Source organism: Furipterus horrens, unplaced genomic scaffold (assembly GCF_987537825.1).
Source record: "Furipterus horrens unplaced genomic scaffold, mFurHor1.1.pri manual_scaffold_13, whole genome shotgun sequence".
NCBI classification, from domain to species: domain Eukaryota; kingdom Metazoa; phylum Chordata; class Mammalia; order Chiroptera; family Furipteridae; genus Furipterus; species Furipterus horrens.
The window spans coordinates 33,546,376-33,566,646 of record NW_028327183.1 but is presented as its reverse complement, the minus strand read 5'-3'; the positions used below and the strand labels follow the sequence as shown (position 1 = coordinate 33,566,646).

The window sequence follows — 20,271 nt, the reverse complement described above, 5'->3', positions numbered from 1 at the left end:
AGGGCAGAGCCACGGTTGCCAGGCCTTCAAAAAAAATTTTTTTTTTTTTTTTTTTTTTTAGAAGTTGGAGATCTGAGCTTTTTTGTTTTTAATCCTCTAATAGTTGAATTTTAAAATATTGGCAAGGAGATGAGGGTGGGGGAATAACACTGTGAGAGCCAAGTGAACAAGTCCCACAAATCTCTGGTTTGTGACCTCTAGACCAAAGGGTCGTGAGGTTCTGGGCCTAGGGTAACCTGGGGTGGCTCTTGGCTGTAATGAGAGTGACTTGAGGTTAATGACTGCTCACACTGACATTTCTGAGAAGAGCTGGTGTGTGTCTGTGCAGGGGGGTGCGGGGTCTCTCCACGGCCTTTGAGGCCTGTTCCAACTCTGAGAACCGCCTTCCTCCACTAAGAGATGAGCTGAGGGCTGATGTCCTATCAGCCTGGCTGATCTGCTGCCTTAGCCTGGTGCCCACAGGAAGGCACTGGGCAGCACTTGCTCCAGCCTCCCTGAATCCCGGGCAGAGCAGGGTTTGGGGGCAGATGGATTAAAGCCAGGCTGCTCCAATAAGGCCTCTGAAGCTGATGCAAGCCTTTGGTGCCTATTCTTGGAGGGACAATTTTACTAAAAGACTTGGGAAAAAATAACACTGAAACAAACAGAGATATATGGGTCAGGATGCAAAATTCACACGCATTTTTAAAGATAAAACATGAGAGTATTTAAGAAATTCTGGACTTGGGACAGAGAAGCCTTCATCACATAGGGGCGTCTTATGGTGGAAAAGACTTCAGAAGCTTCAAATGGAGGGAAACCGTGTGTAGATGTGGTCAGTAGCCTCAGGAAACAATTGAATGTGTCTTTCCTTCCCCTGTTCACACTTGGTGGGTTGATCACGCAAACAAAGTTAAGTGGGGTGCCTTCTAATTCTGGACTTCTGCAGTATGCTCATGCTCTTTATGAAAAATCCAAGGGAGCAGGCTTTCTCTTGGCTGTTTAGAGAGGCTGTGGAGACCAAGGGCAGGAAAGGGCTGAAACACCTGCTGTCCCATCCTGGTCGGCCTCGAGGCCTCTTGGTTGTAACATCAGTTCCCAGACCACAGGGCCTCAGAGTATGTGTACACACAAGGCAAAGCTGAGAAAAGCCCCGTTCTTCTAATAGGCCCACAGAAGCCATTCATTTTTATCTGGAAGGGCAGCTCAGGTGCAGGCATCAGTATTGAGGACACCAAGGCTCTGGGCTTAATTCCTAACCTGAGCTGATTTTATTCTTTTCTATTGCCCCAAACTATTTCCCCCAGCCTGTGCACAGGGGAGCTGAGCACATGCACTGTTACGTACTGAGTTGGTGTACCTTATTTGAAAAGCCCCTTTCCACCAGTGAATCAGTGAAAAATCATAACCTATTGTAGAAACAGCTCTAACTCTATAGTTGATTTCTGAGTCATCAGTGTACCTCAATGACTGTCAACCAGTGTGCCGCAAGAATTTTTAAAATATGCAATACCTGACTGTTTAGTCAGGGGCACTGACCTCTTTTCCCTTAAATTGTCAAATAAAAAATGGCAACAGCCAACAGAATAATAGCTGTCTGGTTTGAATGCCCTGCCTTGAACCATAAATATATAGGGCATATAATAGAGTTGTATCTTATTGGTCACGTTGCATTATAAGGTTGTGTCTGATTAGTCAATTCTTGGTACCTGAAATCCTTATGTACAAGAATAGACACCTGCTTTTTTAAAAAAGCCAATTTGGAGCAAAAAGGGTAGTAATTACTACTACTATTATTATTTTTGTAAATTAAGATTATACCTCTTTTTGTCAGATTGGCAAAAAATTTAATTTTTTGGTTGCTGGAGAATTTTAGTAACTAGTTTATGTGTGCCATGAGATGAAAAAAGTTGACAATCGCTGGTGTGCCCAAAGGTCAGCATTGTGGAAACCAAATACTGCCAGGCCACCAATCCTTTCCGGAGTGACCCACACAAAGAAGTCTTAATTGTTGCCAAGTTGAGTGGGAGGAGATGTGGCTAATAAATATGTAGAGGCGGAAAAATTGATGGCAGTTTGGAGGCTCTCTAGGTATTTTGACAGGGGTCATAGGGTCTAAATTCGTTATATTTTAGTTGGACTCACCCATTGCGTCCCTCCCCTATCCCCGCTGTAGCTTCTAGAGAGTGGTCTTTATCCTGCCATCAACTGAAATTTGTTGAGTCCCTACCATGTGGGAAAAACTATGCCAGGTTCCAGGAGAAATACAAAGAAATTCAAGGCAGAGGTCTTGTCATTCAGGAGTTATAATTATTTATCTTGCCTCATTCCAAAGTGGATTTGAGGCACCTTAACGCACTTGTACATGTAAGATTAAAACAGGAGTGAATGAGAATGTGGGGGCAGAGGAAGAAGAATAAAGAAGATATTTAGCCAGAAGTAAGGCTAGTACATGCTACAAAAACCTATTTACTTTATTAGATGTGACCCGAAGTTTGTCGCTGAGCTTCCTGGAAAGCAGTGTGAAGGAGGGCATGTGATCTGGAACACATTCTATGCCCATTAGCCAAAAGCAAACCAGTTGCTAAGAAGAAGCCATTCCCGGTACTGAGGGCTGGGAAAATTTTCTTCCAAGCATCCTTCTGGACATTATCAGCCAGTGAATCAGTCATATTCTCAGTAATATCTCTATAGTACAGGCTTTACAAGTGGCAGGTTGTGACCCATGATATGTAATGAAATTAATTAAATGGGTTGCTGTCATGGTAAAAAAGAAAATGAATATTCAGTCTTTGTGCCTGGTTCCTAGCACAGAGCTCCTAAAGGCCCTGGATTCTGCTCAGTGCCTTCTATATGCCAATGGGATGACTCCGAATGGGAGGGGCCTTCAGGAGGGGGAACTGGTTGCCAGAAAGTCCAGGCCTAATTAGGGGGTTGGAACTTTTAGTCCTGGACCTTACAGGAGGGGGAGAGGAGCTGGAGATCGAGTTCAGTCACCAATGGTCAGTGATTTAACCACCTACGAAGCCTCCATAAAACTAAACAATGGGGTTGGGGGAATTCCAGGTCAGTGAACATGTGGAGGTGCTGGGAGGATGGTATGCCCAGAGAGGATATGGGACCTCCATACTCCTCCTTGGCCTCCAGATCTCTTCCATCTGACTGTTCCTGAGTTGTATAGTTAAAACAAATCACAGTAAATTTAATTTAAGTGTGTTCCTGTATTCTATGAGCTGTTCTAATGAATTATCTAACCTGAGGAGGAGGCTCTAAGAACCCTTGGTTTATAGCTGGCTGGTCAGAAGTATAGGTGCCCTTGGAACTGGTGCCTTAAGTGGGGTGGTCTTTTGGCACCACGCCAATAATTGTGGGGCTTGTGCTAACTCCAGGAGTTGGTATCAAAAATGAGTTGAATTGTTGGGCACCCACTTGGTGTCAGAGAATCAGAATTGGAGAGTTTCAAACACCATTGTGTTTAATAAAACAAGCTATTAGAGTAGCATAGGCTGTATTGGCATGCATCACATGTATGGCAAAGGATGGTTTTGTGAGAATTTTGTTTTAGGGGTGTGTACATGTACTGTATTGAGATATAAAATGTATTTGTTACTGGTGATCATGGCCAAAATAATTCCCAGACCAATGATAGTCACCAAGCTGAACTTCCAACATCTCATTGCCTGGCTGGGGCTGGGGGCTTGCCCAGACATACATGTATGTGTGAAAAATTTGGGGGGCAATAAGAGGGCAGATGCCATCATATCTCCAGCCAGGGCCAGATGACTCTTTCTGAGGAGGTGAGGCAACATTTGTTGGTTGGTTGGTGAAAGGAGGGGGAGAGAAGACATATCAATACATAATGGAACCCTGGCTGGTGTGGCTCAGTGGATTGAGCACTGGCCTTGGACCGAAGGGTTGCCAGTTTGATTCTGGGTCAGGGCACATGCCTGGGTTGCAGGCCAGGTCCCCAGTTGGGGGCGTGCGAGAGGCAGCTGGTCAGTGTTTCTCTCACACATCCATATGGGTGGACCACATTTTGTGTCTCTATTTGCCAGGTAATGGATATCTGAATTGTTACCGCTTGAGGCCATTATGAATAATGCTGCTATAAACATTGACATACATGTCTTTCTTTGGACATATGTTTTCATTTCTCTCATATGGATCATAGGAGCAGAATCACTGTTAGATGGTAAGTTTATGTTTAACATTTTTAGAAACTAACCAACCGTTTTCAAAGTGGCTGTGCCATTTAAATTCATCAGTGTATGAGGGTTCTAGTTTCTCTACATCCTCACTGACACTTGTTATTGTTTGTCTTTTAAAAATTATTTTTTTAAATTCATTTACTTTTAGAAAGAGGGCAAGGGAGGAAGAAAGGGCAGTGTACAAGAGATATATTGATTGGTTGCCTCTTGCACGCCCCTGCCTGGGGATCTGGTCTGTAACCCAGACATGTGCCCTGACTGGAAATTGAACTGGTGATCTTTCAGTTCTCAGGCAAGCCCTCAATCCACTGAGCTACCCAGCCAGGGCTATTCGTCTTTTTTATTATATTCAATCAAGAGGGTGTGTATTTATGTCTCATTATGCTTTCAGTTTTCATTTCATTGATTAATGGTATCAAGCATCATTTCATATGCTTATTAGCCTTTCATATATCTTCTTTAGTAAATTGTCTATTCATACCTTTTGCCCATTAAATATTGAGTTGTTTATTATTTAATGAACAGAACTCTATGTATTCTGGATACAAATTCTTTATCAGATAAATAATTTGCAAATATTTTCTCATAGTCTGTGGCTTTTCTTTCTTTTTTTATGGTGTCTTCTGATGCACAGAAGTTTTAAAATTCAACAGAGTCCAACTTATCAATTTCTTTTCTATGGATTGTCCTTTTGGTGTGTAGTTAAGAGTGCTTTGCCCAACCCAAGGTCATGAAGATTTTCTCCTGTTTCCTTCTAGAAGTTTTTGACGTAATATTGGTGTCTGATAAGAGACTTAGATTGAGGTATATATTTTGCCTGTTACGGAGAAAAGTTATCATAGCAGGCCTGAAATGCCTATTCTTAGAAAGCCCTGCTTGCAACATTAACCTTTGGTTGGTGTCAGGAAACATAGATTTCAGGAGAGTTCTCACTGTCCCCAGAACTGATAAGAGGGGCTCATTGTGCTTAAACTCTTCATACAAATAATGTGACTTATGCTGAACACCTGCTTTCCTTCAGGAAGTCTAGAATTTTAGAACATGCTAAGCAGAGGTGCTTACCTGACTAGGCCCTAGTAAAAACCCTGGATGCTAGGTTTCTAATGAGTTTCCCTAGTAGGTAGTATATTACATGTATTGTTATAACTCCCTGCTGGAGGAATTAAGACATTCTGTGTGACTCCCCTGGGAGCGGAGTCTTTTAGCCGCTTGTGCCTGGTTTCCTGCACACCCTTCCCCACACAGCTTTCCCTCTGCTGATTTTGCTATGTGTCCTTTTGCTGTAATAAATCAGAGTCATGAGTACAACTATGTTCTGAGTCCTCGTGGTGCATCACTGATCCTGGGGTTGGTCTTAGGGACATTGACATACCCAGGGATGTTCAATCGCTTCAGCTCCATTTGTCAGAAAGACTATCTTTTACTCCTGGAATTGTCTTTCCACCTTTGTCAAAATCAATTGACCACAAATGTAAGGATTTATTTCTGGATTGCCGGTGTTGACTACAACGTCAAACCGCCTTAGGTACTCCGGCTCCGGATTTTCTGTCGGGGTTTACTCCCTTAGCCTTTTCCCCTGAAGAGGTATGCCGCAAGGCAGCGGAGGTTTTTTGGAGTCAGAGCCTGAAGCCAAGCTGTATTGACTCCGTCTTTCCCTTGGACCCTTCAGCTGCGAAGAGAGGGGGGGTCTGCTGCATGGGCAACAGCAGACCCTCCATATCACCCTGCCCAGGCTCTGTAGCTTCAGCTTCACTGGAGAGGACACTCCAGCGTCATCGCAAGATGTCGATTCAACACGGGAGGAGACAGATACCGTGTCACTCCCGAGTCGGACTGCACAGCCATTCTCGGCGGTGCAGATAGACTCTTAAGAAGCTACACCATCGTCTCTCGAGACGGACGGCTGCCGACGACGATTTCTGGATTCTATTCAGTTCATTATGCCAGTACCACATTGTATTGATTACTGTGGCTTTATAGTAAGTTTTAAAATCAGATAGCATAAGTCTTCCAACTTTGTTGTTTTTCAAAATTATTTCATTATTCTAGGTCTTCTGCATTTTGATATAATTTTTCGGATCAGCATGTCAATTTTTACCAAAAAGTTTACTGGGTTTTGATTGCAATTTTATCATCTCAATACAAAAATGTCAATAGAGAATTGATATCTTGACAATAGTGAGTCTTCCAATTTATAAACATGACATTTAATGTCTCAGCAATGTTTTGAAGTTTTCAGTATGTAAGTATTGTGCTTCTTTTCTTAAATTTATTCCTAAGTATTTTATTCTTTTTGATGCTATTGTGAATGAAATTGTTTTCTTAATTTCACTTGAAGATTGTTCATTGCTAGTATATAGAAATAAAATGATTTTTGTATATTGTGTCCTGTGACCTTGCTAAATTTATTAGTTCTTGGATGCCTGTAGATTTTTCTACATACAAGATTATGTCATCTGTGAATAAAGGTAGTTTTACTCTTTTCAACCCAGGTGACTTTAATTTCTTTTTTCTTTTTTAATTTTTATTTTCAGAGTGAGTTTATTAAAGCTGGGGACAGTGAAACAACGAAGGGCTTAGGATAGAAGAAACAACAGGAGAGAGCCTAGGCCAGGCTTCTCTAGCTCACTGGGAAGTCAGAGAAAAGGGGGCCTTGGAGACAGGTTCAGGGGGTTAGCCTGGGACAAGCTGCCACTGCCCATTGTTCCCCTGGTTGCAAGTCTTCTCAGGACCCTTAGAGTTTAGGGAGATGCATACCTTAGAGGGAAGAAAGAAGAAAGACATGAGCATGCTCCTGAGAGGGAGAGCCCACCTAATTTTTTTCGTATTGGCACTGGCTTGAATTTCAATACAGTTTTCGTTAGCAGTGGCAAAAGGCTACATCTTTGCCTCATTCCTATTCATAAGGGAGAAAGTATCAGTCTTTCACCATGAAATATGATGCTAACTGTGGGTTTTTATAGATGCCCTTCATAAAGTTTTGTAAATTCTCTTTTATTCCTAGTTTATTAAAAATTTTTATCATAGACTTCTGGTCAAGATGGAGGTGTAGGTAGACACACTTCCCTTCTTCACCCAACCGCAAAAAGAATTACAACTAAATCTAAAAACAAGTAACACCCAGAACTGTCAGAAAATCGAACTGTATGGAAGTCTGACAACCAAGGATTTAAAAAAGATAAATTCATTCAGATGGGGCAGAGAGGCGAGGAGATGCGGTGGGGCGTGGAGAGGGAGCAGTGGTGGCAGAATGATCGTGGGCGGTCCCACATCCACACATGGTGGATAAAAATCAGGATGGATACCTTGGGAGCGAGTGATCCCAGCCCCAGGCCAGACTGCACAGCCCAGCGTTCCAGCACTGGGAAGACAAAAACCTGTAACTTCTGGTTGTAAAAAGCAGTGGGGGTTGGGGTGGCAGAAGAGACTGTCAGATTTTTAGGAAACTCCACTTAAAGGACTGGCACGGTCTTAAAACATATGGAAACCCACCCACTCTGGGATTTAACACCAGGGCAACAGCTGGAAGGGTGCCAGTTGCATATGGGGAGTAGGTAAAGTGACTGGAAATGGGGTGACTGTGGGGCAAATCCCCAGAAGCCAGGCAGCAGCACTACTCCCTTTCTGAACCCTCCCCCACACAGAGCCACAGAGCAGTGACACAGGTTGCCCCACCCTGGTGATTACGTAAGGCTCCTCCCCACACAACAAACAGGTGCGCTTTTCAACAATAGGCCACATTACTAAGACAGGGAGTCAAAGCAGCTCTACCTGAGGCTCTGCCCCACACAATTTACAGGTGTGTTTTATAGGGAGTCAAAGCAGCTCTACCTAATACACAGAAACAAACACAGGGAGGCTTCCAAATTGAGGAGTCAAAGAAATGTGGACCAAAAGAAAGAACAGAACAAAACCCCAGAAAAAGTATTAAACAAAACAGAGATAGCCAACCAATCAGATAGAGAGTTCAAAATATTGGTGGTAGGATGCTCAAAGAACTCATTGAGTATGGCAAAAAAATAAAGGAAGAAATGAAGTTTACACTAAGTGAAATATAGGAACATCTATATGGAACCAACAGTGAAGGGAAGGAAGCTGAGATTCAAATCAATGATTTGGAACATAAGGAAGAAATAAACATTCAACCAGAACAGAAAGAAGAAATAAGAATTCAAAAAATGAGGATAGTATAAGAAGACTCTGGGACAACTTTAAACGTACCAACTTTAAACATACCAACATCCGAATCTTAGGGATTCTAGAAGGAGAAGAGGAAGAGCACGAAATTAAAAATTTATTTGAAAAAATAATGAAAGGGAAATTCCCTAAGTTGGTGAAGGAAATAGGCATACAAGTCCAGGAAGCACAGAGAGTCCCAAACAAGTTGGACCCAAAGAGGACCGCACCAAGACACATCATCATTAAAATGCCAAAGGTGAAAGATAAAGAGAAAATCTTAAAAGCAGCAAGAGAAAAGCAGAGTTACCTACAAAGGAGTTCCCATAAGACTGTCAGCTGATTTCTCTAAAGAAACTTTGTAGGCAAGAAGGGCCTGGCAAGAAGTATTCAAAGTGATGAAAAGGAAGGACTTACCATCAAGATTACTCTATCCAGCAAAGGTGTCATTTAGAATGAAGGGCAGATGAAGTGCTTCCCAGACAAGGTGAAACTAAAGGAGTTCGTCATCACCAAGCCATTATTACATGAAGTGTTAATGGGACTTATTTAAGAAAAAGAATATCAAAACAACAAATTCACTACTATCAACAACTGAATCTATAAAAAATTAGTGAATAAACTAAGCAAACAACCAGAACAAGAACAGAATCATAGGTATGGGGATCATTTGGAGGGTTATCATCTGGGAGGGGCACGGGGAAGAATGGGGGAAAAGGTGCAGGGATTAAAAAGCATAATTGTTAGGTATAAAATAGACAGGGGGAATATTAAGAATAGTGTAGGAAATGGAGAAGCCAAAAAACACGCAGGACCCATGGACATGAACTAAGCGGGGGAATTGCTGGAGGGAAGGGGGGTACTAGGTAGAGTGGAGCAAAAGGAAAAAAATTGGGACTCCTGTAATAACATAATCAAATATACTTAAAAAAATAAAATTTTTATCACAAATCTGAGTTGGATTTTATCAACCACAGGTATACCTTGCTTTATTGGTCTTCACTTTATGCACTTCACAGATGTTGCATTTTTCTATATTAAAAGCAAGACCCTCCACCAGCAAAAAGATCACAACTCACTTTATTGGGATGCTTTCTTTATTGTTGTGGTCTGGAACTGAACCAGCAGTATCTTCAAGGTATGCCTGTACATTTTTTTGCATCTATTAAGGTCACCATGTGTTTTTTTGTCTCTAGTATGCTACATAAATTGATTTACAGATGTTAGCCAACCTTGCATTCTTGGATAAATCCCTCTTGGTCATAGTGTATAATCATTTTTATATGTTGCTAGTTTCAAGTTGCTACTATTTTATTGAGGATTTTTGCATATTTACTTATGAAGGGTTTTGGTCTGTCAGGGTAATATTAGCCTCATAGAATGAGTTGAAGAGTCTTACTTCCTCCTCTAATTTCTAATCCATTTCCTTTTCTTTTTTTAAAAGTTTACCTTTCATTTAAATACATTTTACTGATTATGTTATTACAGTTGTCCCAATTTTCCCCTTTGCCCCTCTCCAACCAGCACCCTCATGCATTTCCTTTAAAGGGGCTAATTTATGGTCCTTTATGGATGGCTTGGAATAGTTCTGTATTCTCTTCTCAAGGCAGTAAAGTGAAGAGCAATAAAGTAAGGTATGCCTATGGTTGATAAAGTCCAACTCAGATTTATGATAAAAATTAAATTTAAAAAAGTTAGGAATAATAGAGAATTTGCAAAACTTTATAAAGGGCATTTATGAAAACACAGCTAGCATCATACTTCATGGTGAAAGACTAATGCTCTGGTTCTGGGTCAGGGTGGTATTAACCTCATAGAATGAGCTGGAGATTGTTACCTTTTCCTCTGTTTTTTCATCCATTTCCTTTTAAGGGGATAATTCATGGTCATTTATGTGTGATTGGGAACAGTTCTCTAGTTTCTTCTCAAGGCTCATTCTTTGCAGAGATGTCTCAGGATTTATGCTTGCCAGCTTAGTGTCATTGGCTCCGTTCCAGGTCCATTTACTAGTAGGGGTGGCTCAGAATGGGGCAGGTGCCTGGCATCCCTGAAACACCTTATCTGATCACATCTGGCAGTCACATCTGCAGGTGGACCCTCAGCTTCCCTGTGAGGGTTGGGGGGTTCTGCTCACCAAGCAGCTGGGATATCTGGCTGAGAGTGCTTCTCTCTCCCCTCCCTTTTAACAGAGTAGCCACAAACCACAAGGTATGTGAACAGGTACGCCTGGAACTGAGCTTTCTGAACTCAAGACTGCAGCTGCACAGAGAAGAGCTGGAGAGGCTCAACATCTCAGTGGGAGTCTATCAGAGCACAGAGTAAGTGGGGGTAACACTTCTTCCAGGTACTGTCTGAGCCCAGAACATGCCACGCCAGGGATGGTGCACAGGTAGCCACAAAGGTGTGGTGGTCCCAACTTTGGGAAGTGAGGAAATGATTAGGTTTGGGGTTGAGCAAGGTGCCAGGGATGAACCTCGAATTTGTTGGGAACACCTGGAGAGTTGGACTTAAAAGGAACATAATTTTATGGGAGAACCATGTGGCTGTCTCCGGGCAAGGAGGCGGCATCTTTCTCATGGGCTGGGTGGCTCAGCCATACAGATGCCCTGGGAGCATTTCTGTACTTAGCTCTGGGATCCGACCTGCCAGGTGGGGCCCAAGTTGCCCTGCCTTCTTCCCTCTCAGCCTCACCACCATGCACAGAGCCTGATTCTAGACTACTTTGTTGATGGAATGCAAAAATGTCTAAACTGCTTTTTATATCAGAGATTAGGAGACTCATGCAAGTTCCCTACCTAAGGAGAAGCTGCAGCTGAGACACTTTAGAAATACACCCCACTAAATACCTAAGGAATGGATGTTCTAATTGAGAAGCGTCCCTTAGAAAGTGTTTGTGGGAGGCGAAGTATTGAGGTGTGGCCTTCAGAAAAGCCCAGAGAGTCTCCCACCCCAAGGTGGGAAATGTCCATCTTTAAGGAGAAATAAATTCAAGAAGCTCTAAAGAAGAGTTTGCCTAATTTTCTGTGTGCGGAAGTGACTTCTCAAAAGCTAGGGGAGCCCCAGGGAAAACTCAGTCAGAAAATGGTTCCCTGAATTTATGCAAGGGTGACATTTGAGAACCTGATGTCATCTTTGGCGTGTGCTTTTCCTGACTGTCCCCAATCCTGTGGATGGCAGGGATGTGTTTCTCAGAGCCAGAAGGAAAGCATGAGCACGTGAAACCTGTGCAACCTCTGTTCTGCCTTCTGTGACATCTGTGAACACCTAATCAGAACAAGGGAAAGGTTTCTCTGAGCCTACACTCTGGTATTCAATTCCAGTGTTTTGCCCAAAAGGTCCAAGTTCCTCGAGGAGGCCAGTTAGGGACAAACGGTGATAAATGGGGGATGTTTCCTGTTCCCACTTACTGTACTGAAGCTCAGGGTTATGCATTGTAAAGGCCTCCCACAGAGACATGCAATTAAGGCCCCATTGTGATCAGTGTGGCTGTAAAGTGGCCAGTCCATCTCCTTGCCATTGGGAAGAGGGGAGGGAGATGCCCATGTCCATAATGCCACCTTGCATTAGAATCTGCCCCCTTCCTGTTTACAAAGCATATTGCTTCTTCCTTAGCACAGTTGATCTTTAAACACTTTGTGAGGTAGGCAAGAAAGAAGTGACCTCATATATAGATGAGGAAGCACAGGGAGGTTGGAGGTTAGCCCCACAGTGGGGCTGTGGTGCCCTGGCCGGGGAGCCTTGATTAGGATACTGGCTGCTCCTGGACAGTCACAGGGAGAGCAGACCTTGCCTCTAGCCCTGTGTGAGGTGAGGATAGGAGGGCACTGGGGACAGAGGAGAGGGGCAGGGCCCATCCTCATGTTCTTCCAGTGGGGTCCAGCCTTCCCTGCTGACTTTGGGGAAGCCACGCACCCCTTTGGGATCCTGCTTTGAGCACAGCCCTCTTGTTTTCTCTTCACCAAGGCGGCAGTTTCAGCTTACAGATGCATTGTCCACTCACCTGCTCAGCGTTCCTGGCCTTCTCCCCGGCTGGGCTGAGGTCTCCTGTTACAGGCCAGGGAGTACATCCCTGTTTGCAGAACGCAGCCTGAGGAGGTTCACTTCCTTTTGGCCCTGCCCCTAAGAATTAAGCTCAGGGTACATTCCCAGGGCAACCTGTGGGATAACCAAGTGGTCATGGGGTGGCGGGGGTGGGGGGGTGAGAGGGGATGGAAGGGAAGCAGCAGGCCAGGGCCTGACCCTGGCTTGGGGGCTGGGAGCACTTAGTTGTCAGATGGGGCTTCTGCCCTCAAGTCCTTCTTCATGCAGGTGATGAGACACCTAGAGAGATACGCCCCAGAGAGGAGGCAACTGAAAGCCCAGGGTTGGAGGGCTGCAGGAGGGATGGGACCCAGGCGCAGGCCCTGGTGCACTGTAGGGTTTCAACACAGTCTCTGAAGGAAGGGTTGAGATTGGAGGGATAAGCTGATTGAGATGGTAGTAGGTTTGTGTGTTAGGCCTGGACTAGGACCAATTTTAGAACAGAGATAGGGATGTGACCAGTTGTGTTTATGGAAAACTAACTGGTTTGTGGGGATGGTGTGAGGAGGGGTGGCGGTGTGAGCTGGGGTGCCTGTGGGGGACGGGGGTACTGTGGGTGCAGAGTGGTCATTATAGGGATGTTCATAAACCTTGCTGTGTTTCTTGTAGGGAGACATTTACAATCCCGCTGATTCCTCTTGGCCTCAAGGAAACCAAGGATGTTGACTTTTCAGTCATTCTCAAGGTAAATTCAAAGCAGCGCTAGCTGGACTCACCATATGAGGGAAAATATGTAGAAATATAGTCTCTCTTAACAAATGGCCTTAGGCTTCATGGGCCAAGTATCAACTGATTTCTGCAGGGTGTCCCTGAGCCCTCTGAGCAGGCCGCATGGAGAGCCTGGTGCACCCCTCTTGTGTTCTTTGGTCACTGCAAGGCTCCTCGTGTGCCTGGGGAAGGAGTTGGAAGCCCCCACCAGCCCACCCCAGGAGGCCAGGTCAAAGAGGGGCTGTGGTGGACATGCTTTGGAATTTAAAAATTATATCCTATTTTAATATATTTTTTTCTTAAAATTTTAAATTTATGTAGGCTGTATTTTTGGAAGAATAGCTAAATTTACTTTCCTAAACATTTTATGAAAATTTTCAACTTACAGAAAAGGAAATTGAATGAATTTTACAGCAAACATCTATATATTCACTACCTAGATTCTACCATGAACATTTTACTGTAGTCACTTTATCACGTATTTAGTATCTCTGCATCCCTGTGTTTGTATATTAATCCATCTTTTTTAAGAAAAATTGATTTTAGGGAGAGAGGAGACGGAGAGAAAGTGAAACAGAAGCATTGATTTGTTGTTCCACTTTCTCTGTGTTCATCGATTGTCTTTTATATGTGCCTTGACCGTGGCGGGGGTTGGAGATGGGGGATCAAGCCTGCAACCTTGGTGTATCAAGTTGATGCTCTAACCAACCAAGCTACTTGGCCAGGGCCAATCCATCTTATTTTTTGATGTATTTCAGAGTAAGTCAAAGATGCTAGTTCACTATCCTTAAATACTTGAATAACTAGAATTTATGGTTGTTGATTTTCCCCCACCTAATTCCTGAGGATCTGGCTTCCCCTCTCTCCCTTCCTCCTTCCCTTTCTACCTTTCTTCCTTTCTCCTGTCTTTCCTTCTTTCTTTCTTTCTTTTTTTTTTTTTTAATAATTGCTTTACTGAGATATAAATTATATACCACACAGCTCACCTCTTCAGAGTGAATGATATCTGGCTTCCCCTTAACTGTGTGTGTGTCTCTGGCAAGCAGCTGATACTTGTAGGCCCACCTCTGCCTGTCACCGAGCTGTATGCTGGTGATGTCACAGGCCCTGCCTGGGGAACCTGTGGTTCAGGTGGGAGATGGGAGAGGTGCTCTGCTTGGAGGCAGCAGGAAAGCCTTGCCAGCAGGCTGGGGACAGGAGAGGCCTCCTCAAGTCTGGGAAGCCCTCCTGTTCCTCCTCTCAGCAGCTCCATCAGTCCTAAGTATTTTTAAGACTTTATTTATTTCTTTTTAGAGAGGGCAAGGGAGGGAGAAAGAGGGAAAGAGAAACATCGATACAACAGAGAAACATCGCTCAGTTGCCTCTAGTAATAGCGCTAAGGGCCAAACCCACAACCCAGGCATGTGCCCTAACTGGGAATCAAACCAGTGACTGTTTGCTTAACAGGACAATGCCCAGCCAACTGAACTACACGAAAGCCATCAGTCTGAGTTTTAATGAGTCACTTCAAACTTGCATTTAGGAGGAGAAAGTGGAGATGGGGTGGAAGGTAGTGCCTATCTCTGTGCTTTCAAGCATAGGCATGATATATAGGAATTAAGTCCAGCATCGTGAAAAATGCTTCAAAGAGTTATGTTTCTTTTTGTAGCAATCCTGTTAGTTCACTCATTTTGGACTATTTTTAGTTTAGAAAAGAAAAGACTATCTTATGGCATTTTAGACACTATGGAATTTGTCCCTTTAAAAGCAATCTTTTAGCCCTGGTCTGGTGGCTCAGTTGGTTAGAGTGTTGTCCTGTGCACCAAAAGGTGGCAGGTTCAGTTCCTGGTCAGGGCACATACCTAAGTAGCAGGTTCCCTCCCTAGTCAGGGTGAGTATGGGAGGCAACAAATTGATGTTCTTTTTCTCTCTCTCCCACCCTCCTCTTTCTCTAAAAGCAATAAACATATCCTAGGGTAGGATTTACAAAAAAAAAAAAAATAGGTAATTAGTTAATGCTTCGAAAGCTTCTGCATTTGACTTCCATTTTGAAGTGGAGACTGAATTGCTTGACTAAGTGCTTTCACCCAGAGCCTTTTTGCCTGCTGCCTTGTTTAAATCTTGGTGCCAGTCCCTGTGAGTTTGGGGTTTATTCTGGAGTTTGAGAAGGACATTGGTGGTCTTAAAGGACCAAAAATCACCAGAGATTGGATTATGTGGGTAGAAAACAATCCAGGAACCACACCTTTATGCCAACTTTTCACAGGCTACTTGAACTTTTAGATGTGATACTTGTTGTAGGTCTGTGAGACTCAGACATTCTGTCTGTGGAAATGTCTTGTTGTTTTCATAGAATAGTTTCCTTAAGATTTAATTTGTTGCTTGGTGCCAGAGCTTCAAGAGTGTAGGCCTTTTTAAAATTTATTTTATTTTAGTGTAAGCATTTAAAGGGAAACTCATGGAGAAACTGGGAATTTTATGGGCCTCTGTAATGCTCCAAATGTGTCATGCACTGAATTCTGCATTAAAGCCAGTGGAAAAAGTCACGTGTTGTGGGCATGACCAACTGCTGTTCAGCTGAGGCTTCCAACCATGTCATTTTAGCTTAAAAGGGACTCTACAAATGTCAGTCATACAAAAATGAGAACATTTGGGGACATTCTGTTTTCTCCCTTCCACTTTTGTGCTTCAGAGGAACAGACAGGTGCTGCAGAAGTAGTTTGCCTGGCTTAATTAAGGCAATTCAAATTGTCTTTCAAATCTGATGTGTGTGTTACATTTAATATTCAGTGAAGCCTCACAATGTGATTTGGTTTTATTTTAAATAAATGAGCTTTAAAATGGCCTCATTAAAAAGCATCATCCAAATTCCCTTTCCAGAGAATTCAGGTTCTTTTTTTTTTTAAATTTAAATAGAGCTTTATTTATTTTTCTGATCAAAAACAGTATTCCAAAATGCTCAGAAAATACTAAGATGTGTGTAGATCCCTCACAACCTACCACCTCTCCCACTGAGCTCTGTTACTTGTCAGCATTTCACCTCTGGACCCCAGGCTCTTCTTCTGATCAGGGCCTCCTGCCTCACAAGCCTGTGAGACTCGACCCTTCAAGGGGGGCGCACTGTGTGTCTCTTTGTGCTTAAACAAGGTGGCTATTAATTTCCTTCTACAGGCAGCTTCCAAAAGTACGTGCTATTGTCAGCAGCTCTCTATTGAGCATTTTTGCACACTTTGCTGAATATTCCCTTTGGATAAGTTTCTGGATGTGAATTTGGTAGGCCAAAGATACTTATTATATTATCTAACTTTCCACCAGAAATAGTCCTGCCTTCCAGTGTGTGACTGTTTATCGTCCTGAACCTTTGGTTACACTCAGTATCATTCATCATGTTCATTTTTAAAGAACTATCTTTTTGATTTTTGTGAAATCAGGCAAAAGTGATACTTTATTATAGTTTGCATTTCTTTGATCAGAAATAGAGCTGAATACATTCGTGTGTATGTGTACATGCCCCTTACATTTCTCCTTTTCTAAATGACTGTTTCTGTCCTTTGTCTGCTTACCATAGTGTTGCTCTTATTACTTAAAAGTTTTTTTTTTAACATGTGAAGGACAGTAACCCTTGGTTATATATAGTGCAAATATTTCTCTTAGTACATCCTTTCCTTTAGCTTTTGTTGTATAAGCAATAACCAGTTTTTTTAAAAAAAAATATTTCCTCCATATAGGTTTTGTGTTGTTAAACTTACCAGTTCTTCCTTTTACAGTTGTCTTGCTGACATCTTCAGAAAAGCATTCTCTACACCAAGATATCGTATTTTGCTATTGTTTCTCCTAGTGCTTTGTTTAAAACATTATAACGCCAAATCTTTAATCTATCTGGAATTTGTTTTGGGGTAAAATGTGAGGCATAAGGCTTTAACTTTTTATTTTCACCAAACGGGCAGCCAGTTTCCCCTGAGCCATGTATCTAGAATCCATCTGTGGTCTGTTCCCCTCCCCTCCCCCCACACCCACCATCCCATCATTCTCCGTCCTGCTCTGTGCCTAGGAGGCAGCTGCAGGCTCCTGCTCTGTGGTTTCCTAATGGGTGTGGTCAAGCGGGAGGGGCACCAGCTGGAGAAGAGAGAGGAGGAGGAGCCTGAAGTTGGGCATTTATTCCTGGCTCCTTCCGCTGGCTTCCTTTTGCACTCCCCTAAGGAAGGCGACGGTGGCCGTTCAGTACCCACCTCAGGTAGTCCCCTCTCCAGGTTTCCAAAACTCCTTGTGCCCCTTGACGCCTCAGCTCTGGAGGTCCCACACCATCCACACCATGTCGTAGTCCTTTCCTTAAACGCGCATCAGTCACACCGTCTGCGTGTGCCTCTTCTTCCCTGCCTGGACCCGTTGGATGCTTCAGCCTTTCCCACTTCCATGGGTTCTGGCTTTAGTTACATACCTGATTCTCGAATCTGCTTCAGTCTGTTTCAGACCCATATCTGGTTTCATTGTCCATTTCTCACTGTTTAATCCCTGCGTGTTTCAGCACTAAATAGAGCCAGCCTCCTTTATTATTATGCTTTTCAAAACGTTCTTAGCTTTTCTTCCACGTTTTTACTTTTATACTTTGTGAAGTTTTCCAAAAATAGTTCTTTTGGATTTTAATTGACATTTCATTAGAATCTTAGCCTAATTTAGACAAACTTTCACCTTCACAATATCACACATTTTCATTCATGAATATACTTTTAATTGGTGATGTCAACAAATAACACATTTATAGTGGCAGGAACCACATTTGTCTTATTAAAATGATTTTATGAATTAAATGAAAGCATGAGTTAATGAATGTCCTTCAGTAAAGTTTAATAGTTATTGGCTTAATTACATTATTTTTATTCCTAGAAATATTTGTTATGATGGAATTTATTGTTTCCCTATTATATTTTCTAACTGATTACTGGCTGTATAAGAAAGGAAGACTATTGATTTTTATATGTTAACTTTTTAGCTAGTTTACTGAATTATTAGTTGGTGCTCTGAAGTTTTGTTAGTATACTTTTATTTTGCAAAAAAATTACTTTGTTTCTTTCTAATATTTATATCTCTTATTTTTCTTAATTTGTTGGCTAGAGAACTTTCAGAATTATGCTAAGTAATAACAGTGATGATACAAATTCTTGTCTTGTCCCTGATGGTTAAGTGTTTCAGCTAGGTAATTTTTATCTAATGAATACATTTACTCTGTCCTAGTTTACTAAGTTTCAAAGTCAGGAATACATTTAGAATTTTTATCAAGATCATCTTTGACTTCTATGGGGTTAACCTAAAGTATGTCTTTTAACTCCATAGTTAAGACTAATTTCTCTCCTTTTAGGAAAATTTTTGCTAATGTCCACTAGAGGCTGACAGAACAACATCCTGCTTTGTAGAGTGTAACCTGGGTAGTGGCCCTTGGCCCTGCTCTCAGGGATGTCATTGGATAAACCTTAGTGAACTTGGTTCTTCAGACCATCCTCACTGTAATTAATGTCAGTAGTAACATTTTATAAGTCATTGGTTTATTAGTAGAGGAGCTGATTCCAAACATCAGCACTTTAAGTTGTAAGGAAAATCTGTGACAGCATTATAAAGCAAAAATAAAAGTTGGGTAAAAGGACCAAATTAAAAAATAGGAGCTTCTGCATAGCCTTGGGCCCAGCAAGACATCTCCTTGGGATTTATTCTGAGGATCTAATCAGAGGTACGCGCAGGGATGAGTGTCACGGTGTTATCTTTAATTGTAAAATTTACAACGGACATTAAGGTCTAATAAGAGTGAGTGAAGATTATCATGGTACATACTGGCTGGCCTATAGTAGGTGTTCAATTTACTTGTTAAAGAAGTTAATTTTACATTGGAGGATTATATATCCATTAAAGGTCATGTTAGAGAATACTCATATTTTATGCTACATGAAAATGTTTGATGCATTGCCAATTAAAAAAAAAAAAAGCAAAGCAAAGCTATATATTCTTTCAGTAGTATATGGGTGTGTGTGTAGATATGCATTGAATGGACAAAAAGTAGGAGGAGCTTTAATATAGAAAGTATATACCTAAAGAGAATCCTCACAGACACTTGGGAAAGATAATTGCACAACCTCTCTCTTCGCCCTTCTTTTTTCTTTTCTTTCTCCTTTTTATTTTTTAAAGTATATTTTATTGATTATGCTATTAACAGTTGTCCCAATTTTTTCCCCTTTTGCCTCCCTCCTTCCAGCAATTCCCCCCACCCCGCTTAGTTCATGTCCATGGGTCGTGCATATAAGTTCTTTGGCTTCTCCCTTTCCTGTATTATTCTTAATACCCCCTGTCTATTTTGTACCTACGAATAGACTTGTTTAATGTATAGATGACTTAACTGTTGTAAAGACATTTTTAAAAAAAACCTTCAGCTTCCCTTTTTACTAAAGCAACAAAAGAGAAATTTGAAAACATATAGTGCTGGCCGGGTGGTTCAGTTAGTTGGAGCGTCCTCTGTACACCAGAAAGTTGTGAGTTCAGTTCCTGGTCAGGGCACGTATGTAGGTTGTGGGTTTGATCCCTGGCCAGGGCAGGTACAGGATACTTCTGTCTCTCTCCCTTCCTTTCACTCTCAAATCAGTAAACTTATCCTCGTGTGAAATATACATAAACACAGTTAAGAAAATAAACCCTACCACTCAGAAAATCACCATAGTATGGAATCTTCCATAGGTTTCTATGTATTCTACATGTATATTTTTCTTATTTATTTTTTCTGTTTTTGCTTTTATTTTGCTTTTTGGATTTGTTTTGTTTTGTTTCTCTGCCGTGTCGCTAAGGGTTAAAAGGGGTAGGTTGTGAAGCATTCAGCCAGGTGGCCCCAGTTATGCGCAGCACATGCTCTGACCCTGCAACCTGATCCCCATGGCCATGCGCAGGTGCAATGGGGGCTCAAAGACAGCACGTTCTACATGTATGTTTAAAGGGAGCACATTAGACATTACTCTTTTACCTCTTTTGGTATTGCATGATACTCTATTCAATTTTATCTTATCCCATTTTTCTTACAGGATTTTATTCTGGAACATTACAGTGAAGATAGCTACCTATATGAAGAGGCAATAGCAGATCTTACGGATCTGAGACAAGTACGTTT

General features: G+C 42.1%; 1 protein-coding gene and 1 non-coding gene across 3 annotated transcripts in view; one reads left to right on the top strand and one right to left on the bottom strand.

Annotated features, from left to right (window-relative positions):
- The window catches only part of RHPN2 (rhophilin Rho GTPase binding protein 2), a 54,539-nt gene that overhangs the window by 15,979 nt on the left and 18,289 nt on the right, over positions 1–20,271 (top strand). For both annotated transcript variants that reach the window (XM_090258991.1, XM_090258990.1), the window contains exons 3-5: positions 10,553–10,681; positions 13,053–13,128; positions 20,186–20,263. In XM_090258991.1, the coding sequence (XP_090115117.1) occupies positions 10,553–10,681; positions 13,053–13,128; positions 20,186–20,263 (283 nt within the window). The remainder of the gene's footprint in view (positions 1–10,552; positions 10,682–13,052; positions 13,129–20,185; positions 20,264–20,271) is intronic.
- LOC149994440 (small nucleolar RNA SNORA76) lies at positions 19,942–20,079 on the bottom strand. Its single transcript, XR_016507950.1, has one exon. It is a non-coding gene; the product is annotated as a small nucleolar RNA SNORA76 (small nucleolar RNA).